The 26,042-nt window shown below is 39.9% G+C and overlaps 1 protein-coding gene across 1 annotated transcript in view; it reads left to right on the forward strand.

The window, feature by feature from the left end:
• The first annotated feature begins 8,037 nt into the window (after window positions 1-8,037).
• Window positions 8,038-26,042, forward strand: part of LOC149319178 (transmembrane 9 superfamily member 2-like) — a 32,668-nt gene continuing 14,663 nt past the window's right edge. The window contains exons 1-9 of the mRNA XM_089511212.1: window positions 8,038-8,271; window positions 10,406-10,473; window positions 12,023-12,116; window positions 14,978-15,105; window positions 16,106-16,235; window positions 17,997-18,121; window positions 20,001-20,115; window positions 23,699-23,778; window positions 23,870-23,978. Of these exons, the coding sequence (XP_089367338.1) occupies window positions 8,137-8,271; window positions 10,406-10,473; window positions 12,023-12,116; window positions 14,978-15,105; window positions 16,106-16,235; window positions 17,997-18,121; window positions 20,001-20,115; window positions 23,699-23,778; window positions 23,870-23,978 (984 nt within the window). The 5' untranslated portion in view covers window positions 8,038-8,136. The remainder of the gene's footprint in view (window positions 8,272-10,405; window positions 10,474-12,022; window positions 12,117-14,977; window positions 15,106-16,105; window positions 16,236-17,996; window positions 18,122-20,000; window positions 20,116-23,698; window positions 23,779-23,869; window positions 23,979-26,042) is intronic.

A 26,042-nucleotide genomic window follows, 5' to 3' on the forward strand; every position in this document is an offset into this window, starting at 1 on the left:
CTGAGTGTTGGACTAGGACTTTGGGAGACCAGGGTTCAGATCTCCACTAAGCTATTGAAAATCCCTGGATGACCTTGGGCAAATCACACTCTCTCCGTCCAAGAGAAATGCAGTGACAAACTCCCTCTGAACAAATCTTGCCAAGAAAACCCTGTGGTAGGCTCACCCTAAGGTTGTCATAAACTGGAAATTACTTGAAGGCATACAAACATACCCACACCCACAAATGTTAACTATTATAAAACCCTGGGACATTTCCAGTAACATATAGTTAAGAAGCAAGAACCTTAGCAACACAGGAAGCTGTTTTTTCTCCCCAGCCCTTTCACACTACATAACTATAGCACTATGATTCCACTTCAACTGTCATGGTTCTATCCGATGGTATTCTGGGATTTGCAGTTGAGGAGGGACACTTTCTTGCCAGAGAGCTCCTGTAGTACCTCATCAAACTACAAGCCCCAGGATTTCACAGGATGCAACATTGGCAGTTAAAATGCTATAAGCATAGTGCTATAATTGTATAAGGGCTCTGAGGCAGGCCATTAAACCAAATTTCTGTATTTTTGCACCACTCAGCATCTTCTACGGTCTTCCAAATGTTGTTGTACTTCATGTTTCATCTGTCCCAACCAGCATAGCTAATGATGATGACAGGTGGGAGTTATAATTCATCAACATCTGGAAGGCCATAGTCCAGGAACATCTGGGAGGCCATAGATTCTCTACTCCTTACAATAGATGGAAATGGCTCTCTAGGGGTTCAGACAGAAGCCTTTCCCAGCTCTAACTGTAGATACCATATGTAAAGTCTACGTTCTCATGTAATGATTTACAGGTCTGCTTCTCTTTATTATTATTATTATTATTATTATTATTATTATTAACCTTTATTTATAAAGTGCTGTAAATTTACACAGCGCTGTACATACAATCTTTTTAATTAGACAGTTCCCTGCCCGCAGGCTTACAATTTAAAAAGACACGACACAAAAGGAGAAGGGAGTGGTGGAGGGGTTCCATGTAAATAACATTAATATTACAGAGGTATTAAACCTGTAGCCTGCACTAACAATTAGATGACATAAATCTCTAGTTTTTATTGGGCCATACAAATCAAGAAATAAATAGTAGAGTATTTCAGAATAATTATATTTTAGCAATCATGGGAGAAAATTAGATGTTCAGTTGGAAAATCTGTGGTCAGATCTCCCACAGTTATTTCAACTATAACAGCAGCTGTGAGTATAGATTAGATTTAACCCTCAGCTGCTGTTATTAGCTATATTATCTCCACTGGGGACGATAGATACATACAATGCATGCAATTTGCAAAATGTATCTTCAGCATCTCCCCAAAGAGCTTAAAATATATAGTGTTTTACCAGGAATATGTACCAGAAAATAAAGGTGGTTGAAACATATGTAATCTTGCTAGGAATAAAGTCCATATGCATTATCAGGGGGATATACACAGGTGCTTATCACACATGAGACTGGAACTCTAAACCAAAGCGCTTCCATAGCAGAGTCACTTCGAATCCAAGGCAATTCACGTGATGAACTATCACACGTGAAGAACGAAATTGTAGTAATTACTGGGTCAAAGCGGAGCGAGTGCACATTGATGGTGTCCCTTATATAAAACAGAAAATCAAACTTTACTATTTGGAATTTATACTTTTAAAAAAAATATTTTCAAGCCATGGATGCCTGAATCCACAGATAAAAAAATCCATGGATAAGGAGGGCTGGCTGTATTGATTTAACCATATCACCTTGGAACTATTCTACCTAAGCTACATTCTTGCTAAATATTATTCAAGGTGTATTTGTTACAACAGAAGCCTCTGCCTGAGTGAATTCTAAACCATATAGGCACAGACAAACAAGCTACCTAAGATATTAAACTTATAAGAGGAGGACACTTAGGACCCTAAACCTTATGCATTTAGGGAAAGTGTATAAAAAGTGGACGCTGGGCAGGCGTCATTGACAAGGGGCCGAGTAGATATGCATAGCATTGCATGATTAGGCATCCTAGCAATGTGCAGGATTGCAGCCTAACTATGCAATATACCCAAATAAATGCATATGCATTTACATGGGGCTTTTGCTCTGTCTTTCAGTCTGAACTTCTCTGAAAGGTACCTTTTATGTGCCAATTTCCTTAATAGAAAAATCTTACTGTTAAAAATCTTACAACACTGATAAGTGCCATGGAGTACACACGCCAGGATACAATTACAGTCAGCCCTTCTTATACACTGATTTTTTTACACGGATTCAAGCATCCACGGTTTGAAAATGTTCAAAAAAGTATAAATTTCAAATATCAAAGCTTGATGTTCCAATTTTTATAAGGGATACAATTTTGCTATGTCATTATATTTAATGGGACTTGAGCATCCACAGATTTTGTTATCCACGGGGGATCTTGGAACCAAACCCCAGCGTATAACAAGGGTCCACTGTATTGCTTCTTCTGCATGGTATGTTTTAAATTTTAAAGATTGTGTCCTTTTGCTTTGCCAAAGTGATAAACTTTTATAATGAGTCTGGAGTGCTCCTTACGTAAAAAGTTCTGGCTTTATTTTTAAAAATCCCATTGTGTGCTTATTAGAAATGTGTTTTTGGTTTATCGAGGCAAGACAGGGAACAAGGAAGCCATTCCTTCTTAAGTATAATGAAGTGGTTGCATGTGCAGTCCGAAGTCTATAAATGTTAAATATGCTTAATTTACTAACTGAAAACATAATACACATCAGAGGTTGGTGATTACTGTTCGTGGGAGGGGTTCCGTGATACTTTTCATGGTTGCATTTCTTACCTGGTTTCTTGAAAAAGTTGACATCTAATCTTCTGATGAAGAGGGTAGGGCAAGGAGAGAGATCAGTGGTGTGGAAAGACATTAGCTATTGGGAGGAGCTCAGGAGTCAAGGAGCCATGGGAGGAGGAGAGGTTTCTCAGTTTGTTGTGGTTGTGTGTCTTCATGGCATTTCAGACTTATGCTGACCCTAAGATGACCCTATCATGGGGTTTTCTTTGCATGTTTCTTCAGATGGAGTTTGTCATTGCCATCCTCTGAGGCTGAGAGAGTGTGACTTGCCCAAGTTCATCCAGTGGGCTTACATGACTGAGGGCCAAAAAAAAAAAAAAGATGCTTCGGGTCACTTTGGGGGTATGCTCTTTAAATGACACATGTATCTTAAGAGGTCAGAAGCTGCACCAAAGCTGTCCTCCAGTCCTTACGACTGTAGCATGGCTTTGTTGCGGCTTTCAGCCTCTCAGGACGCATGCATCATTTAAACAGCATACCTCCAAAGTGACCCGAAGCAGCTTTATTTTGGTCTGTCTGTCCAGGCCATGAGTCAGGATTAGAACCCTGCTCTCCAGAGTCATAGTCCTGCAGTCAAACCATGATAGTTCAGTTTATTAATCTTTTACTTTTACCTATAATGGGTGAAATCTGCTATGATATTATGGAAACTTTACTGATAACATTGTGGTTTGAATAAATGTGTGTGTAAATCAACCATAGCATTTTTAAAACTACAAAGGCATGTTTCAAAACATTTCCAGCCCTCTCTCTTGCATTGCTAGCCACAATTTTTTGCTGGGTTGTGTATTCAATTGATATGTACTGTATACAAGTGGAATTTCAATCTCACAATACAGGCTAATGCTCTTGCATATTAAAGAAGTATATTTTTTAAAAAATATTTCCTTTTTAAACACTTTCTTGTATATCTGTCTAGTTTACCCATCAAAAACCTGTCATACCGGTTTCACTAAGAATGAGGTCATTCTTTTTACTTTTGGTTAAACTCATAGGGATGGGCTTGGATTATCTGGTGGTTAAACCTGAACTAGGACATTCTGCAGGTTTCAGATTTTTCCCCTGAAGCTTTATCTGTGACTCTCATGAATGCATACTTCCTGCTTTTGTTTTAGAGCTGGAGATTCTTGTAGTGAATATAAGAATCCCAGTATCTGACATCCTATTGATTTCTTCTTCAGACAATGCACTTTCTGACTAAAATTAGGGCTCAAAGTAGATAACAGTAAAATATAAATAGAATAACAAAATTATAAATGAAACATTAAAGCTTACTAAAGAAAAATACATAATAAGAATATCACTGTAAAAAATCAAAGAATTAGAAAAGGAGAGGGGATAAAGCTTTTCAACCCTTAAATGAGGAGTAACACTGGCAACCCTACTAAATTCAGATGTAGAGGAGTACAAAATGGTTCTCCTCTGTTACAAAACTTCTAACATGCCACTGCATTGGAAGCAAGGAGCATATCTTGGTATACTAATATTGCCCTAAAAATGGATCTCCTGCAAGTTTCCAGTGGTGTCTTCATGCAGTGGTTCTGTATATTCTAGCACTCAATGCGGCACTTTGCCAATGTAGCAGGGTATTAAATGAAACGGTTAACCTTCACCCTTAAATGCAGTTAGATATTTTTAAACTGGATAAGGCAAATGTCTATATTTCAGGAAATGTTTATGGGCACATAATTTTATTTTATGAACAGAGTTAACAAGCTATCTTAACAAATACAGGTTTTCCAACCCCTTTTTATTGCGAGCCAAACCCCTAAGTACTCCTGTGGAGGGGCCTGGAACAGGATGGGACTGTCACATATCTGGAAGAGGAATTTAACCATTAACTTTGCGGACAAAATCCCAACAAAGTAATGCACACAGAGAGACAGCAATTTGCTTTGTGGGAAAACTAATCATTACCAATGTGAATATGGGGACAGGAAACTAGCAATGGGGAATCTGCATGTGGAATCAAGGGGAGGGTAGCTAATTGTCCTCTGCCACATTAAGGAAGAATCACCAGGGCTTCCATCAAGAGAAACCTTGGCTTACCATATTTCGGTGAGATGTACATAGATGGGTGGTGTGTGTATGAGAAAGAATAATCTACCAAATTTTATATTGTTCATGAGTTCAGCCTAATAGAGTACATATTAGTAGACTTACTGGCACCTCACTGTTAAGGACTTGGCATTCTTTACATGGGATGAAGAATCATATGAAGATGAACCCCAAATTCTAGAAAGTGAGGTAGAAGTTGTATTACAAGAAATTGGGAAAAATAAATCACCAGGAACAAAAGATATTCCAATTTAACTGCTACAATCCACGTTACCTTCATTGCAGATGTGTCCAGAGAGGACACCAAGCCTCTGCTTGACTTAGGGGAATATTTAGATTTAGCTCAAATAGAGAGAGATACAGAATGACGGGGGTAACTCGGTCTTGGGGGATCTAGCCCAGCTTCACGGGGTTCCAAAGTACATAATAGAACTCCAGAGGCACTGAGGCAGGTTTCCAAATGAAAATGAGTTTTATTTAAAAGAGGAAATACTGTACACACTCATTTAAGCAGACAAACACACACACACAAGGACTAGAGAATTCAGAGGTGGGAGGTTGGAATAGATGTAAGGCATCACTAACAGTGATGGCAACACCGAGGTGTGAATGGATGGCAATAGGCATGCATTTCCAGGGAGAAAGGATTAATGCACAGGATTACCAGCGCTTTGTTTGTCTTACATCACCCATTGTCCTGTGATCTTGGGGTCTCCTCCTGAATGTTCAGAATCAATCAATACAACCAGGGCTCCCATGCAACTCCTGTCTTGCTAGCCTACATGCAAAAGCTATTCTCCAGTCACAGCATCTGAATTTTGGGTTGTGCAAGGATTAACCAGCCTTTTTTATTGCATTTCTGATCTCAAAAGAGGAGGGGTATCTAGAGACACTCATGGCTCTAGTATCCTTACATAAAGAATCAACTCTAGTGTTAACCAAAATATGTCAACCAATATGGAGAACAAAACACTGGACAACAGACTGGAAATCCTCAATGCACAAAAAAAGGAGACACAAGAGAATGCAGAAACTATATGACCATGGCACTAATTTCCCACACAAGGAAAATTATGTTTAGAATACGCAACACAGACCCCCACTGCATATGGAGAGAGAAATCCCAGAGGTTCAAGCAGGGTTCAGGAAAGGTTTGCCATCACCTTCAGTCAGAGCCTCTTTGCTATGATAGCTCTTGATAGTTCTAATGAGAAAGCTATACTCAGAATGGTTCCCAATAGGCAAAGGAGTCTGGCAAGGCTGCATATTATCATCATACTTGTTCAACTTATATGCAGAAAATATCATACGAAGAGCAGGGCTAGACTTGGAAGAAGGACTGAAGATAGGAGGAAGGAACATCAATAATAATAGGATATGCATATGACATATTATTACTAGTGGAAAATACTTGAAACACTTACTAAGGAAGGTCAAAGAAGAAAGTGCAAAAGCAGGCTTGCTGCTGAACATAAACAAAACAAAAATAATGTCCACGGAAGCTCTACATAAATCCAAATTAGACAATGAGGAAATCTAAATAGTTAAAGGTTTCTTGTACCTTGGATCAAACATTGTTCAGAACAGAGACTGCAGTCAAGAGATAAGAAGACTAGGAGTGGGAAGATCAGCCTTGAAAGAGCTAGGAGAGATCCTAAAGAGTAAAGATATACAACTGAGCACTAAAGTTAGAGTTGTACAAGCCATGGTTTTCCCCATCATTACGTATGGATGTGAGAGCTGTACAATGAAAAAATCAGACAAAAAGAAAACTCATGCATGTGGTGCTGGAGAAGAGAACTGAGGATACCATGGACAGCAAGAAAAGACTCACAAATGTGTCCTGGAACAGATAAAGCCTGAAACACCCCTAGAAGCCAAGATGATCAAGTTGTACTTTGGCCACTTCATGAGAAGAAGACATGACTCACTGGAAAGGACACTTGAGGGCAAAAGAAAAAGAGGAAGACCACACACCGGATGGAGAGATTCAGTTGGGGAGGCCATGGACATGAGCCTGCAAGCCTTGAGCAGAGCAGAATACAGAGTCTTGGAGGTGTCTCATCCACAGTCACAAGGTCAACTCAAGAGCAGCTAACAACAACAAAATCTACACAAAGTAAAAGAATGAAAACATTCTGAAATGACTGCATTTCACAGTGATTATAGCATCAGTATTGCAGCACCTGGATTATTATGTCTTATTGTTTCCGGCTGTATGACTGTGTGAAATGCTTCCGCTCACTAAAACTGCTGGATGCTTATGTACTTTGTAATGACTTATTCTTTTCAACTGAAACTGCCCTCTCTCACCTTTCCATAGTAGGGAAATGTTAAAGCTGGCTTCATAGGCAAACCATTGACTAACATCTGCTGGGCACCTAATGCCTGTCTGTCAGTTTCTTGCAAACAGTGCAAGACTGGGGCTGCGTCCACACTGGAGGAATAACCCAGTTTGGTACCGCTCTAAGTGTTTTGGCTCAAGGCTATGGAATTCTGGGAGCTGGAGTTTATTGTGGGGCCCAGAATTCCATAGCCTTGAGCCAAGTCAGGGGACTTAATGTTTGGTGCAGGGAACCTGATCTTTTAAATACCACCACATTTTAGTGGGACTTAACACCCGAGAAAGCATGCTGACTTAATTACAACCAGGTGCAGTGAGACTTCTATTTAAAACTGAGAGGACCATGCTAGTCCTTCCTGCTGTGCTCTGTGCCCTTTAAGGGATCTTGGACTACATCTCCCAGAAGCCTCGGCCGTGTGTTGCCAATACTCTGGGCTTCTGGGAGCTGAAGTCCAAAAGCCCTTAAAGGGCACAGTTTGGAGGAAACAAGGTTTCTAGGGCGCCATTTTTAAAAAAACGCTCCCTGTGGAACCTTGGGATTTGTAGTTTGGCGAGGGAGCCAGCCTGGCCTCAGAGAGAGAGAGAGAGAGAGAGAGAGAGAGAGAGAGAGCACGGGCGCCCGGCCAAACTACAAGTCCCATGAACGCACAGGCCGCATCCACGCCCTGGTAATGTGTATGCAGCTATGGCTAGGCCTTGAGTTGGCCGCAGTGGTGGTCTCTATGGTAACGGGGAGGAGCGGAGGCGGAAGTGACGCCTCCGGTGCGTGAGCGCGGCTGACGTGTCTGCGGAAGCCGGAAGTAGCGGCTGTGCGGAGGCTCGGGAGGCCGGGGCCGTTCTAGCGTCCGGCTCACCCTCCTTCCTTCCTTCCTTCCCTCCTTCCCCCGCCGTTTCCATGGCGCTGGCGCGGCTCCTCTTGGCGCTGGCGCTGGCGCTGGCGGGGCCTCCCTCGGCGCGGGCCTTCTACCTCCCCGGCTTGGCCCCCGTCAACTTCTGCCAGGACTCCGGAGGCAAGGACGGCGAGTGCAAGGTGGGTCTCCCTGGGAGGGAGGGACTCTCAAGGAAGATCCACCTATCTAAAATCATATATATATATATATATATATATAATCTATTTATATAAAATATTATATATATCTATATCTGTATCATATCTGTATCTATATAAAATATTAAACCTATATATAAAATGTTATATATATATATATATATATATATTATATTTAATATGTATAATTTATATGTATAATATTTACATTATGTTATATATATTTACATTTTATTACATTTATATTATATATTGATATTTTCTATGTATTATATATAATACTTACATTATGTAATATATACACTTTATTATATATATTATAATATTTATAATTTATATATATAATATTTACATTATATTATATATATTTACATTTCATTTTATAAATATATATTATATATATTTATATTTTCTATGTTTTATATCTACATAATACTTACATTATGTTATATATAATGTTATATTTATGTAATATATAAAATATATATTATATTTACATTGTATATATGTTATATTATATTTATGTTATATAATAATAATAATAATAATAATAATAATAAGTGATTTATTCCTAGCCCTCCCAATCACAAGGAATCAGGGCAGGTGACAACAATGAAGAATACATTTGAAATACAGTGCATGGAGATAGGGTCTGCCAAATACCCTGGACCTGGGCCGTATAGGGCTTTATAGATAGATCATAACAGGCACTTTGAATTGTGTCTGGAAACAAAGCTGTTTCACCAGGGGCGTTGTGTGTCCTCTGTCACCTGCCCCAGTTAACAGCCTGGCTGTAGCTCTTTAGACCAGATGAGGTTTCTGAACAGTCTTCAAAGGCAGCCCCAAATAGAGATGCCACAGTAGAGTCCATACAGGACGTAACCAAGACATGTACCATTGAGGCCAGATCCGACTTTTTCAAGAACGGAGGCAGTTGGCGGCCAAGTTTTGACTCTTGGCCTTTGCAGAGACCTGGGCCTCCAGGTTCAGATCTGAGTCCAGGAGTACCCCCAACTACAAACTTACATCTTCAGGGAGAGTGTAACCCCATCTAACACGGGCTGTATCCCTATTGCCTGATCTGCCTTCTGACTGAACAGGAGCACCTCTGTCTTGTCTCAATTCAATTTGTTTGCCTTCATCTAGTCCATTACTGATGACAGGCACTGGTTTAGGACCAGGGCAGCCTTATATGGTTGTTTTATTTTCTCCTTCCCCCCAAAAAAGATATGTTAAATAAGTTTAAAATTAAATTTAATAATAGAAATTTGAGGCCAGCGTTTCTGGGTTTTGTGTGTGTTTTGAGGGGTGGGGTCTCAAGTGGCTGCTTTTATTCTGTCAGTTACAGAACAGTTGGATCCCATTACTGTAACTACTGTATTTGAGTTTCTCAAATGTAAAGCTGCCTATGTCATTGTATTGTAATGGAAATTGCATCACTGATTTGATCCAGCTGGGTGCTCCTATAGGATGCCATATCTGTTATCCCCCTATTCTCCAAGCCAAAAATGTGGGTTATTTGCCCCATTCCACCCCAAATTTTGGACTTCAAGTTACAGAAGACCCCTCCCCAAAATCTAACTTCTCTAGTCTCCATGTTAGAAATGCTATTCTGCATAATTAATTATTCTGAGTTCAGAATATTATGAATTGGTTAATTTTATTACTGCCTTGTGTTGCCTCAATAATAAACCTTTTCACTTCAGAACAGGCGAGAAATGTGTGTTGCTACTAATGTTGTTGTGCTGCAGTTCCAGTCAGTTCTTCCCAGCATATTCAGTGGAGAGGGATGCTGTGCGCTCCAGTCCAACATTAGGAGAAGCATATCTTTCCTGCCCTGATTTATATGTTCCAGAAGGAAAATCATACTGTACTGATTTTTCTGACATTTCAGTTGGAGCTGAAATAGAGAAATGTACTTTACAGTCTGTCCTGTTCATTTAATATATCTTGTCCTGTCCAATCTCTGTTGTGTTTGTTTTGCTGAGGTGTTTTCGTATTTTAACTATAAATAAATGACGATCAAAGCACTGTATAATCACATTTTTAACAACAGGCAGTCATTCTCAACATGATTGGTATTAAATCTACTGATGTTGATTTGTCTCTTTTGCAGTCTTCCATAGAGGTGTTTGTAAACAGACTGGACTCTGTAGAATCAGTTCTTCCTTATGAGTATACTGCGTAAGTACATTCACTCAGACTCTATAACTTGATTTATAATACAGAATTAATTTTTGAAAGTGCTGTCAAAACACATAAAAGGCCAAGAACAACTTAACTCAGTTGCAGTGGCATTAACATTTTTGTCCTTGATTGAGTTGTCTCTTCTGTTTCTCCCTTCGCTGTAGTAGTATGGGAAGGAGTACTTCCCAGTGAGCTCAGGTGATAAAAGAGGTACTCTTGCAAGGCTGGAAAAGGTTCTCTTAAAGGTCGCTTCTTCCTGACATTATGGTGGCACTGAGAGGAGGGAGGAAACATATGAGGGGGTGAGTTGACAAAGGTCCAAAACACAATGCAAAAATAATCCAGTTTGAGACTGCTTTAACTGCTCTGGTTCAATGCTAGGGAATCCTGGGAATTGTGGCACCATAGCTCCCTGACGGAGAAAGCTAAACGTGTCACAAAACTACAGTTCCCCAAATTCCCTAGCATTGAGCCAGGGCAGTTAAATAATCTCAAATTGGATTATTTCTGCAGTGTATTTTGGACCAAAGATACCTTAGGGAAGAGGGACAATAGAGTTGCTTTCTATGTCCTAAGGTCTTGTTTAGGGAGAATGGGAAGATATAAAATAAATAAATAAATAAAAATCCAAACATTAAGGGAAAAGGGAAACTATTCTTTTCCCCCTCTGCTTTCCCCTCTTTGTCACCACTCATTTTGAGTAGAGTGTGGCATTATAATAGTAAAATAATGAGGAACTCACAAATCTAGTTCCTAGTGGCTGTTTCACCATATTGTTACTGTTTTTATTCCACAGTACATTGAATAACAAGCAAAGAATTCTTCATATTTGTTTGCAGTTTACAGAAAACCCAATGAAGAGGCAGGAGCAGCAAGGGACTCCTGCCACTCATTTCTTTTTGGATAACCAGCACTTCTTTTGGTCCTCTCTATATTTAAAGCGGTGGAATCTGACTTATTCTAAATTTCAGAAGTAATAAGAACCTATAGTTTTTATATTGCTTTTATTTTCCCAGAACTCTGTGAAAGTGAGACACTTCCTTAGGACTGGAGCATGGCTTTGGTGTGGCTTTTGGACTCTTAGGACTCATGCATCATTTAAACAGCATACCTCCAAAGTGACCCGAACCAGCTTTATTTTGGCCTGTCTGTAAGGGGCCTTAGTTAGGAATGTAGATAGTAAAACAATACAGTGCTAAGATGATTTATGAGTATTATATACTATGGTCATTAGAATGCTGATTTCAAAACTAAAGTAACTGAAGTTAGAAAAAACTGTCCTCAGTCATTAATATGCATGGATGGCAGCAACAAAGTTCATTCAAGTGATACCACTCTAGCTAAAATATTTCACAGAATATTGATTTGTAAAACTTTTTAATAAGTTCTCCTAGATAACTGTTAAATCATATATATTTTTTTGCCTGTGGTACAGTAATCATTGGCAAAATAATTACTGTTGTGTTTGTCAGCTGTAAAGGTTGTGAATTGTTTCAGGTGGTGTTAAGGATTTAATCACAATAGAAATTTCTACATTTTTCCATAGGTTTGATTTTTGTCAAGCACCAGGAGAAAAGCGTCCATCTGAAAATCTTGGTCAAGTATTATTTGGAGAGAGGATTGAACCATCTCCATACAAGGTATAAACTTTTTTTAAATGTTATGGACAGTTAATTTGTACATGCTGATGAAAGTTTAACTAAGATGGGCTTTTGAAGAAAGCCAGAACACGGAGGAGGGGGGATTGACCATGCTGTTGACTAGATTTGTTGCTGTTGGCACTGCTAAAATTCTACCAAAGCGCAATTTTTCTTTGCCTTTTGTGCATGTCAAGGAAATTAAAATAGCATTGGTGGGTCCAGGTGTGCAAGGTCATTGCTGCTGGACTTCCCTCTGCTTTTTTTGCCCAGTGGGAGTGAAGGCATTAGAGAGGTAGTCTGAGAGAATAATAATAATAATAATAATAATAATAATACTTTATTTATATACCACCGCGGTTTAACAACATAATTAAAACATCCAAATACAATAAAATCAGCAATAAAAACAGCGTAAAACACAGTTTACATTGACACCCAAGAAAAATCTCAAGCCAGCTTCCAATGCTGCTGAGAGGGGAGGGGGGAAGTACTCCAGGGGGGTTAGGGGTATGCCTGCTGGAACAGGTGTGTCTTCAACCCCTTCTTGAATTGGTCCAGCGAGGCGGCCGAGCGGAGCTCGCCGGGAAGCGAGTTCCAGAGCTTGGGGGCAGAGATAGAAAAAGCCCTCCGAGTGGTGGTGGTATACCTAGCATCTGGGACCCTTAACAATTGCTTCCCAGCTGACCTGAGTGTGCGGAAGCGTATAGGCAGCCAATGGAGGTCTTTAAGGACCGGTGTTATATGATTGGTCCTGGAAGTACCAGTCTTGCCGCCATATTCTGCACCAATTGCAGCTTCCGGGTATGGTACAAGGGTTGCCCCATGTAGAGCGCATTGCAGAAATCCAAACGAGAGGTTACCAGAGCATGTACTACCGTTTCAAGGTCCTCCCGGCCCAGGTAGGGACGCAGCTGGCGTATCAACCGAAGCTGATGACATGTGCTCTTGACTGTCGCATCCACCTGTGATGTAAGGTGGAGCGACGAGTCAAGAAGCACTGACAGAAGTGCCAGACTCATAGTGCTGGACTCACTGACACCATATAGTTTTTACCACAGTGCAGCACAATATTTATTCTCTCTCTATATATATATATGTGTGTGTGTGTGTGTGTGTGTGTGTAGGTAGCAGGCATTTCCCTGTGGTGAAATTAACATGGCAGCCATGGTGCTGATAGGGCCCTTCAGCCCAATCTGCGCTTTTGTTACTGTACTTGAAGGCTGGTTCCTGATGTGACTTTGGCCTGTTACAGACAGCCAAAATAAAGCTGCTTCGAGTCACAGTGGAGGTATGGTGTTTCAATGATGCATGCGTCCTAAGAGTCCAGAAGCCACACCAAAGCCATGCTCCAGTCCTTAGAGCTGGAGCGTAGCTTTGGTGCGACTTCTGGACTCTTAGGACACATGCATCATTGAAACATCATACCTCCACTGTGACTCGAAGCAGCTTTATTTTGGCTGTCTGTAACAGGCCTTTGCTTCAAGAAATACTGTAGGTGTCTGTATATTCTCGGTGCTTGCAGAATTTATTCCTTTCTTCACATTAATAATTAATAATAATAATTTGTTTTATTTATATACCGCTATTCCAAAGATCATAGCGGTGAACAGCAAGTAAGCTAATTAGCAAGTAAGCTAATTTGCCCCCAACAGTCTGGGTACTCATTTTAGCGACCTCGGAAGGATACAAGCCTGAGTCGAGCTTGGGCCCTTTTGCTGGTCTTGAACTCGCAACCTTGTGGTTTTGAGTGAATGGCTGCAGTACAGGCATTTAACCACTGCGCCACCAGGGCTCCTCCATTAAGATTAGAAGCAAACAGTTTCTGCTCTTTGACGAAAGCTTGTGTGTGCTCTGGTTAAGAGACAAAGAGGAATAGAAGCAGCGTGTGGCACACAAGCTTGGAAACATGTTTGCCTGAGTTTATTATCCTAGGCATGCCCAATGTCTGTGTGCCAGAAGGAGGCATGCAATACACCTGCTTCTAGGCTATTGAGTAGAAGGGGCCCAAGATGAAGAAAAGAAACGTTAATCTCACCCCAGAAACAGTTGCTAGTGGTGCATGAAAATGAATTATTATGGATTTAAGTTGGATTTTAGTTGAAAAGGTCAGGAAGGATTTTTTTTTAAAAAAATAGCTGGATGAATCTGTTTCTGAATGCTTGAAATTTGTTTGCCCATTATTTAGATGTTTAAGTTGTTGCCTGCTTCCATCTCAACAATATCTGTTGGCCCTATCTTCTTGCTTGCTGTCAGCACAGTCTTGGTTGGGTGGCTAATGCACCATAATCTAAACCATTATGTTGGTTCTAAATATGTCGAAGTTATAATATTCCGAGATTAAGATATCAGTATATACACGGGATGTCAATGAGAAAGTGGCTTGGCTTTGAAATTCCTTTTTTATTACAGTGAGGTGTCAGCAGCTCCATACTGAAACAGAATTATTGTGTCAAATAATATCATTTGTGTTGATATCCAAGAGCTTATTTTGCAGCTGTTCTTCACTAGAATTTATCTTAGAATCTATTTATTGTATGGAGAATCTTCACTTTCTTGAGGAGACAGCCAGAGGCAAATTACTAATTGTACTTAGCAAATTAGAAATGTTTGTTCATCTTTTAGGTGCATGGTGCCTTGATTTGTGCATTAGCTGAATAATGCTGCGTGAAAGACTGATCAGAAAGTACAAGGGTAAATCATAGTCATCAGCTTTATTATTTTGATTTACAGGTGTTGCAGTTTTAGGATTTTTTGGATTTTTTGTTTGTTTGTTTTTTGTTATAGATTTTTCAGGTACTTTGAATGAGTTAAAGGGAAGAGTTCCTTCTTAACTAAATACTTCTTGCCCCCCCCCCCCCCAGTTTACATTTAAAAAAGAAGAAACATGCAAGCCTGTTTGTACAAAAGAATATGATCTGAAAAAACCTGAAGATAAACAGAAGCTAGATTTTCTGAAAAAGAGCATGCTACTGAATTATCAACATCATTGGTGAGTTTATTTGTAATTATTACAGTTCTAGTGGAAGATGCATATTAGTTAGAGACAGCATGCTGTAGTGGTTTGAGCATTGGACTGTGACTCTGGAGATCAGGTTTCGAATTGCTGCTTGTCTTTGGAAACCCACTGGTTGACCTTGGGCAAATGTCAGTGTTTCAGCATCAGAGAAGGACAAAGGCAGATTGAAGTTTAAAAGAATACTTTGCTTTTCAGTGCAAGATTGTAAAATTTTTAACCATTAAAGCATGATTTAGTCAATCAAAGATCCTAATTTATGTCATTGAGATGAACAGTTAAGCTACGGATCTGGTACTATCTGCATGACATTTACTGTGGTTTTTTAAAATGTGGTATTTGAATGATACCGCTGTGAGCTTTATCTGAAAATGGCTGTTCCATGAATATTTGAATGTCTCAGATTATAAAAATCACTTAATTGAGCTTTGCAGTAGCAAGATTTACACTGTTAGGAATATTTTTGCTGCTGTTTCTTCAGTTCACTGATGAGCAGACAAGGTCAGGACTGGGCAGACTTGCTGGGTCTGCTTCATTTTAAACTAGAACCTCAGGATCTCAAAACCTAATGCCTTGTACAGAATACAAAGACTTAATTAAACAATTCTAACCCTAGAGATGAGTTTTGATTGAACTCACAATTCAGCCACATAAAAGATGTGCTTTTGATTGTGACATTTGTCTGCACTCCAGCAGTTAGGCCAGGCTGAAGTCAATTAGTGCCTATTGCTTTTAAATATTGGGAATAAACAAAAATCTTGCTGATGTAGTTACTGCATTAGCAAAAGAATGTGTTTTTCCCTCATTGGGGGAGCATAACTAAGTGGTAGTGCTCCAGTAAGAAGAAAATGTGGTTCATGAGAACCATGCAAAGGTTCTGTTTTAGATTACCTGGAAGTACAGTCTTTTGTGCAGTGGTGGTGGCACTTTATGAAGTATTTAATAAAAGAATGTTGTTACTCTTGATCTTTTGTAGGATTGTGGACAATATGCCTGTAACATGGTGTTATGAGGTGGAAGATAATCAATGGTTTTGCAATCCTGGCTTTCCCATTGGTTGTTTCATAAGAAAAGATGGCCATCCCAAAGATGCCTGTGTTATCAATGTAAGTTTTAAAAAGCTTTTAGCAATATCTTCGTTATCACTATAGTTTAAGTGGGGGTTTTCCCTAATTTATTTTATTTATTTATTTGCATTGAATTACTCTGTTCTCTGTGGAAATATGCCGTTACCGAGTCACATCATTACTGAGGCATGGAGGAATAAAGAGAACATGACAATTGGCAGTCAGCGTGCCTAATGCTATGCTGCTTGTTTTTATGTCTTACCTACACTATTCTGAGGCTGGTCAATAACAACTAAAGCCATTGCTGAAATAATTTTCTCACTTTCTGCTGTCTCTGCTATTAAGTGTTGGTCAAGACAGCATAAAATGACATACACATTTTGAGTAATAAAATAAATTCATGACAGGATGTTGTCTGATGTGCCCAGTAATCTTGAGAATTCAGATTTAAAGATGAGTTTTAGTCTGTGGAAGAGATCTTGAAATATTCTTTCTGTATTTTTTCCATCAAATTTCAAAAAGTGAAATTGCTTAATGTAATCTCTGCATAAATCGGCTGTTGTGTATTCCTGGTATTCCTAGTATTATGTGTGGGAGTTATGTGGCTGTTGCTGAACTGCAGGTTCCAGCAGGCCTAGCTTTTTTAGCTGATGGTGTATATTGAGGCCCGTGCAATAAATTAGTTAACTAGTTGCAGCATAAGCATTTATATATAGTTTAATTTGATAAAGGTAACTTAAATCACATTTTTTTATTTTTGTATTGCAGGTAATCTCTGTTCTAAACCAATACCCAAAATATGGATTAAATGATGTCACTAAGAACTTGCTAGTAATTTATTTTTGTCATGGAAGTACCTGTTTAAAAATCAGTGTCTCTTTTTGCATGTTCAAATGAGGGTGTAGTGTAGGGATGTGCTTCTCCTCATGGACTCATTTCACTTTCCCTCAAAGCAGGCTTTTGAGCCAAATAAAATTTCACACTGCAGAGGATGAAGTTTCTTTGTACTTCTGTCAGAAGATGGGTGATTTCTAGGAAAAAATGGTAGATATCCTGCTGCTGGCACATTAACTCTCTTAGAATGAGGATGCCACATCTTTCAGTAGTCCTTTAACGAAGCTCACTGCGGGGGTTTTTTTGGTCAAAATTATTATTATTATTATTATTATTATTATTATTATTATTATTATTATAAATAAATAAAGTATAGCTGAAGGGTAAATGCTGAATTTACCAACACAAATATCAGGAGCTGTCAAGATCAATAGTTCATTTATTATTATTTATTATTATTATTATTTAGCTTTGGTATTGCAGCGCTCAAGCTGCAGGGCGCGCGCCGGGCGGAAGGGGCGGGGTGTCCCATTCAATTGCATGGGCGTGCGTGCCCGTTGCGCCCCACGCGCCGCTGCGCTGCTGTGCACGAGCCCCATTGTTTACAATGGGGCTTGAGCATAGGCGGAATTCGCCTTACACGGAGGGATCCAGAACGGATCCCCGCGTAAGGCGAGGGCCCACTGTATTGGTTTTTCAGGGCTTCTGGCTGAGATTTTTCTCTAACTTGTTCTTGAAAACTTTGTAACTGGACATGGATACAGAATTCACCCTGGGAACTTTCTCTTGCAGTGTTCCTTTCTTGCCAGTTTAATGTTTTCTCCAAAAGCTAAAGTAAAGGCAAATTCTACCACTCAGTAATGATCCTAGATTTTGGAAGGCCATTCAGGTTGAACATAATGATTAATATTATTGTTTTTATCTTTATTTATTTATTCTATTTATCTTTTTTATATTTTGATGTAGTCAGAGTTCCGTGAACACAATACCTTCTATATCTTCAATCATGTGGACATTAGAATAGTCTACCATGTTGTAGAAAATGAAGCACCTAGTGCAAGACTAGTAGCTGCTAAACTTAAACCAAAAAGGTGAGCATTCAGTTTTATTGCTACGAAACACAAGATTTGAGTAGAATGGGAGCAGAGAAGATTCTTGTTAGCTATCTTAAAATTGGATTTGAAATGTTAATGGAATCTTTTTCATATGTAACTACAGCAGACTTTATTTATTTATTTATTTATTTGTGGTATTTATACCCCGCTCTTCAGCCCTAAAGGCTCTCAGAGCGACTTACTGATAGTTACTCAGACGGTTCCCTGCCCTCAGGCTTACAATCTAAAAAGACATGACACAAAAGGAGAAGGGAATGGTGGTGGGGAAGGGGATCAAGTCCAGTGGTTCTTCTCTCCCTCTGAGGCCTAGATCATGGCAGATGGACTGGAGGGAGCACCTTCTTCTTGCTTTGGCTAGCCCTGATGGGACCTGCCTTATCACTCCCTCCCAGGCTGGATGATGTCAGATGGCATGGAGGGAGGGCTCTTCTTCTCCAGGCTAGGCCTGATGGAGTTGGGCCTGCCTTTTACTCCCTCCCATGCTGGATGATTACAGATGGCATGGAGGGAGGGCTTTCATACTTCAGGCTAGCCCTGATTGAGTTCAGCCTGCCTTTCACTCCCGCCCAGGCCAGATGATAGCATGCCAGATAGTCAGATATCCAGATATGCTGTGGGTGATAAAGAAGCAGGGTGTAGTTTTTTGCTCTTGAGAGAAAGTAATAATAGACTAAAGGTAAAGGTATTCCCTGTTTACAAGGTTGTCTTAGAGTGTTAATTTTCAGAGTGCTGAAATGGTTGCCACTGAGACTTGCTCCAAGAAAAACCTGTACAGTACCCTGAAAAAATGCTCTTGGGAATTGCTACTTATATGTTAAAGTGTGTGCATTCTTGCTGTTTATGCAGCTATACGCTAGCCATAATCTCTTCTGTGTGATAAAGTATCTTACACTATTTGAAAGCTCTGTTGCTATTAAGGAGGTGTGGGTTAATCTGTAGCCAAAATCTAAACAGTTGGGATTGTGTGCTCCCTTTGAGATTGCATTATGGCAAGATTCTGCTCTTCTTTCAAGAGATCTTTTTATTTTATGAAACCAGAGGACCTAGAAAGTTAAATATAGAAAACGGCCACTTTTATGAATGTGTCAGATGTTAATCTTCACATTGGAGGAAACTGCAGTGAAAACATCTTGTTTATATTACAGTGCCATCTGTTCATCATGGGGAACTTTTTGATTACAAGAATAGCCATGAAGGGACTTACAGCTCAAGAGTTAATGCAAAGCTCTTCACCAACTTCATGGTTTCTGTGCCTCACACAGTTGGGTCTCACAGAATACCTCACATAGGCACATTACAAACTGCCCCAAAGCAGGCAGTCTGCCACTGCCGTCATTAGCTGTGCTGAGAAGCCCCAGCGTCCAGACCGCGAGGCTTCCCGGTGCAGCTAAAAAGAAGCGCCGAAATTGCGCTTCTTTTTGGCACCCGGAAGTGGCACCGTGAGGCACGCACTCACAGCGTCACTTCCGCCGCGTGACGTCCAAGACGTAAAGATGGCAGCGCCTGTGTGGACAGGCGCTGCCATTTAGTAAGTGCTCTGCGCGTACTAGGGACAGGGCCAGTTAGGAAGGTAAGACCCTTCCTAACCCTAGCATGCCCCTTCCTAACCCTAGTACGTGCGGAGCACGTACTAAATAGCGGTTTGTAACGCGCCATAGAAAATCAAATTCTTTGTTGCTTTAACTTTCATTTTGTAGGTGTGAAAAAACTTATTTCTTTATATATTTTAATCTAAAAGTATTCTGCAGCACAGAATGCATTCTTATAGTTTTGTTATTGAAAGTATGTGACAAAGAGCAAGTGTGTATATTCCATTTAACCTGTAATCTCCCATCTTTTTCTTAAAAAAAAACAGTTTCAAGCATACAGATGCTGAAAAGCCAGACTGCTCAGGACCTCCTATGGATATAAGTAATGAAATGACGGATGGAAAGGTCAAAATTGCGTACACATATTCAGTTTCTTTTGAGGTTGGTATACTTAGGGATTTCCCTTTGATTTTTGAAGTACAGTATGTGCTACTTGGAGGATACTGTCTAAATATTTCAAAGAAGGGTATTGATCAATTAAATTTTAATAATTACTTAAGAAGCATACTTTATTTAAAGTGTTGATTGGTTAAGAAGGAAGAAAGAGGAAGAAAGTCTTCCCTTCTTTTAGCTCTCGACCATCCCTACTACTGGCTTTGGCTTTCCCCATCAGGTCATACAAGTCCTGACAGGTTATTCTCTTATGGGAATGGGAGCCATGGCCAAAAATAAAGGGTTCCCCACCTGACATGAAAATTGTGGATTCACGTATTTTAGGCTGACAGGGAAGTTACTGTCATAAATCAATAAATGTTGCTTAGTTAGAATTCTTAAAATTCTGAAAAATAATCTATTGTCTGTGTAACCATAATAATTTTGTAATGGCAGTATACAGTGTAATCCTGTACCTATTGACTTTAAAATAGGTTCAGTGGGGCATACTTCTAAATAAGCAGGCAGAGAATTGTAGTCTGAATGACAAGGAAATTAAAACTGTTGCTACATTTGATGTCGAAGGCTTTCATGGCCGGCATCCATATTTTTTGTGTGAGTTTTTCGGGCTATGTGGCCATGTTCTGAAAGATTTTCTTCTTGACGTTTCGTCAGCAACTGTGGCTGGCATCTTCATTCTCTGGATGAAGAAGGGAAGAAAATCTTCTAGAACATGGCCACATAGCCCGAAAAACTCACAAAAAACTATGTTGCTACATGCTCGGTGTGCAGGGCTAGCCAAATGAGTGCCGCTGATGTGACTGTGGCGGGTTACAAACCGCCACTTGGGACGTCCTCAGGACGTCCCAGTTTAAAAAAGGGGCGTCTCTTCCAGACGCCCCTATTCCTGTTACGGACTCTGTCTGTAACAAATGGCGGCGGCCGTTCCACATGGTCGCCGCCATCTTGACGTAACGGATGCTGTGCGTCCGCACGTTGCACCGCGCTAATGATGTCGCGAGTGTGCCGGGAGACCGCCACAAAGCAGTGGTTTGTAACACCTCATAGTTTGTGAATGAGACAGTAGTATAGAGAGTGTTTAGATGTGTAGATGTATTAGGCAGTAGTAAATATTTTGAGACAAGCTGGGCCTGTACAAAGCAGATAGGTTCTACTTGAGCCAGAATGGAACCAGACTGCTGATGCTTAACATCAGAAGAGTGGCACAGCAACTTCTCTAAACTTAACTATGGATGATAGCTAATAAGAGGTGGGAAGAATCAAGTTATGGTTGCAGTAGCTCTAGGGAATGGTTGCCCAAATGAAGAAGGGACACTATAGCATTTACATTTCTATACCACTTCATACTCAACTAAGTAGTCCCTAAGCAGTTTACAATATGTAAGCTAAATGCTCCCAACAAGCTGGGTACTCATTTTAGTGACATACAGAAAGATGCAAGGTTGAGTCAACCCTGGAGTTCTGGGGTCAAACGCACAATCTTGTAGCTGCAATACTGGCTGCAGTCATCTTCGAAATCTTTACAATCTAGAGTTAAGATGGGAGACTTGAAGCATATAGTTGTAAGTGGAAACGTAGGTACAGTGGTCAGGTGAGAGATGAATGAGGACAGAAATAGATACAAGTTTGTATGAAGAAAATGAAAAGGGAGATACAGTATTTTTCTTTTTCTTTTATAAAAGCAGGGCCCAACATCATCCAATGAAACTGCCACTGTCATGCAATTGTGGGAAAGTCAGAACAAAAAAAGGAAATACTATGTCACACAGTATTTAATTAAACTATGGAATTTGCTTCTGCAAGTTGTGATGGGCACCATATTGGACAGCTTTAAAAGTGGGTCAGACAAATTCATGACGAATAAAGTTGTAAATAGCTGGCAGCTGTGATGGCTATGTGCTACCTCTTTAACAGAGGTAGTATTCTAATTGATCACAAATGCTGGGGAACAGAAGCAGTAGGATACTATTGGAATCATGTCTGCCTTGCAAGTTTCCTGGTCAACCAGTTGGAACAGAATTTTTAGTTAGGTGGGTCTGTGGTCTGATCTACCACGACTCTTCATATACTTATTTGTTCATTCCATTTCATTTATATCCCAACATGGGAAACAAAGAGGCTCATTGCTTAGTTTAAAACAAAGTACAGCTAAAGCACAATATTTACAATAAAGTTTAAAAATTTAAATAAACTCTTATTAAAACAGCATGAACATAAAACAGTTTAAAAGCAGTTAAAACTATGGCCCATTACAGACGGGCTCTTGAGGTGCCCCCATCACATGCTAGGGGTTGGCCGGGGAACTAGCGTCCACACCAGCCTCACCCCTAGCATGTGACGGGGGTGTAATAATGGTGGCGCCCTATACACACAGGCACCCCCATTATTACATTCCGGACGCATAGCGTCCGCACGTCACGTGGCGCTTATGACGTCGTGAGTGTGCCATTGGCGCCTCGCGGCGTCATAACCGCACCGCGGGAAGAAGCGCCATTTTGGGGCTTCTTTTTTGCTGCGCATGGGAGCCGCACAGTTTGGCTGCTGCGGCTCCCTTACGGAGCAACCAGCAGCGCCGGCAGACCGCCGCTTTTAGTTAGTCTGTAACGCGCCTATGAGTATAGTACACAAACCCCATTAAAAGTCTCTTTTGCAACAACCAGTTAGTCTTCAAAATCCAGTCTAAATAAAAGGGAAAAACTAAAGTCAGGGAATTGTATCTACTTCTAATTGTTTAAAGCTTCTTTGCTGCAGTGGGGATGTTCATACAGTATTAAGTCTAATAATCTAACACAGTTCTTTTATTCTTTCCACAAAGTATAATCTTGCTAGTATCCCTTGACATAATGACAAATCTTGTGTTTACAGTGTTGAGTGTTGTGACTAAAATTCTGAGAACCAATCAGAAGATCTTTTGCCTAAATCTGTCCTCTGCCACAAACTCCATAAGTTGTTATCCGCTCCTGTTTTTAAACTGCTTCCCCCTCAAAAAAAGAAAGAAAGAAAGAGAAAAAAGAATGGAAAACACACTTTGGGAAGATTATAGATAATACATTTGAAGCACTTTAAACATGTTAAAGCACTTGTTGCTGTGTTCCTTCAAGTTGTTTCTACCTTATGGCGATCCTAAGGCAACCTCTATCATGGAGTCTTCTTGGCAAGATTTATTCAAAGGAGGTTTACCATTGCCTTCTACTGAGGCTGAGAGCTTGCCCAAGACCACACAGTAGGTTTCATGGGCAAGCTGGGAATTGAACCTTGGTCTCCAGAGTCGTAGTCCAACACCCAAACCACTACACCACCCTGGCTATCTACAGATCTTAGCACCATTAGAAATTTCATTATAATATTTAAGTTGCTAACAGTTCTTTGCCAGTTATAGTGAAGGTATTCTTACAAGTTTTATTCTAACTAAAAATTTAAAAAGTGTCAGAAAATGAAATATTTTTTTCAATCTGAAAAGAATGATTGCTGCCATATTCAGTCTTTAATCATTTTCAGGATTAAAAATTCAAGCCAATTTGAACTTTATTGCAATAGTAAAATGCATTATAACTAATAATTTGTTTTTCAGGAAAATAAGGAAATCAGATGGGCATCCAGATGGGATTACATTTTAGAATCAATGCCTCACACACACATACAGTGGTTTAGGTAAGTTTGGAATTTTAATTTAGCATGTTGGAACTTTTTTATGGTACAAGAGATATCCATTTTGATGTTTGATCATGTTGTTTTTTCATAGTATTATGAATTCTCTTGTGATTGTCCTCTTCCTTTCTGGAATGGTAGCTATGATCATGCTAAGAACTCTCCATAAGGACATTGCAAGATACAATCAAATGGATTCTACGGTAAGTGTAGCATTTTTTTTGAAAGCAACTATTTCTAGTTGCTGAAGATTCCTGATTTTTTTTTCAATCTCTAATGGGCCAGTGTATGTACAATCACATGTAGCAGTTCTTGAAAATATATTAGAGGTGGTGTAAATATTATTTATTTTATTTTATTATAATTTTTATATCCCATATATCAGAAGATCTCAAGGGTACTAGCATTGCAATCAAAACAGTGCCTCCGATTCCCATCTGACAGAGCCAGTCCAGTAGGATACCATGATCAGTAGGATCAAAAGCCACTGAGAAATCCAGTAAGATCATCAGAGTAATGCTTTCACATCTTATCCCCAGATTAGATCATCAGTCAGAGTGAGCAAGTCTATTTTAGGACTGTACTCTGGCCTGAAACGGAACTGAAATCAATCCAGATGATCTGTTTTCTCCAAGAATGTCTGAAGGTTCTCAGATACTACATGTTCAGTCATCTTGACGAAACAAGGGATATTGGTGATAGGGCAGTGTTTTTCACATACCTCTAGTTCCAGGAAGGCTCTCTTCAGGAGAAGATGCACTACCACCACTTTCAAGGCATCAGGCACCTCCCTCTGACATTTTGTGTGGACATATTGTTTCCATGGTAGGTAGTCTGCCAGCATGGCTCAAAAGTTACTCCCGTCTACATTTCAAGTTTAAGGTGCTATTAGGGGTCATCTAGATTTATTATTTTGATGGGGCTTTGTCTGCAAGAGGTAGATTCGCCTCTAAAGGAACCTGGTGAAAAGAGCTGATACAGCCTTTTAAAAGAGTTCACAGTCTATTAGTCCTCACACTTCCTGCCTTTTTGTTAAAATACAATTAAACTATTTATAGAATTAATTTTAAAAATAGATTTAATTTTTTAAAAAAGTTGAGATAAATGATTAAAATGGCACTCTGTCAAGCCTGCATAAAAGAAAAGCTTTTACTTGGCATCAGGAAGACCAAAAAGGGGGAGCTTCCACCTTTATGTATCTCTCAAGAACCTGTTTCTTCACGCTCAAACAGCAGTTTGAGCTCAGAGATATCCAAATCGCCCTGTCTCCAAGAGCATGTTTTTCTTATAAACCATATTCACTACATAAGAATATTATGGTGCCTCAGTTTGATAATAGACCATCAAAAGCCATGGCTCTCCTTATCTTTGGAAGGATAAGATTCTACGTGAGACCAGGGCATTCATGTTAAAGAAATATGGAGTGCTGGTCTAGGACTGATGATATACCTGCTTATAGTTCCTTGGCAAAGATGTTATTCATGGCCTTTACAGTGGCCCCTCCTCCATTTCTAATTCAAGATTGCCCTCCAGAACCACCAGATCTGGTTGACTTGGTCCTTTAGTGGGAAAGGACCAAGTGTCTGTGCTGCAGGTTATCCCAGCGTGGTACAGACATCTATATGGCAGTGCCTTTATCAAAATGCCCAAGGATTCTGGTTTGTCCAGGAAGCAGTCCACAACAGGGTAGGGCTATAGATTGTTCACCTTGCTGTGATTCAGTTCTTGACTGTGGTTAAGCCAAACGTATAATGATAAGGGTAGAGTTGATAATCGCAAATTTTCACATGGACAAGAGCTTGCTTTTAACTCCCTTTACAAGGAAGCTAGTTTGTTCCTGTAAGAGCAGAGAGGCACACTCAGCTGATAGCAACTCAGCACATTAAAAAAGAGCTTATGGCAATTTTCTTAGCTACAATATCTGAGGGCCTGGGAGGCAGGGAAGTGGGGCCTTCTTGTAACAGTATTTCAGTCACTGTCTCAAGGACAGAGCCAATGCAGTTTGCTTTGTGCATAAATCCTAGGTTTCTCAGGTTCTTTCACATATAGTGGTCATGTAAGGTAGAAACCTGGATGTGCTCCTAATTCTGTGGTCACCAAATCTGCATTGTGCACTTCCTCCACTCCTCTGATTTCCAGGATACTCCAGAAGGTTTGGAAGGAGAATGCATGTGATTCTATTGGCTTCTCATTGGCATTGTTTTCCACAATTCTCTGTGTAACAATAGAAGGAGTGTGGTTTCTCTCCCTACATTGCCAACCACCTT

The sequence above is a fragment of the Sceloporus occidentalis genome, unplaced genomic scaffold (genome assembly GCF_023333645.1).
Source record: "Sceloporus occidentalis isolate IW3139 unplaced genomic scaffold, rSceOcc1.0.p SCAF_2, whole genome shotgun sequence".
NCBI classification, from domain to species: domain Eukaryota; kingdom Metazoa; phylum Chordata; class Lepidosauria; order Squamata; family Phrynosomatidae; genus Sceloporus; species Sceloporus occidentalis.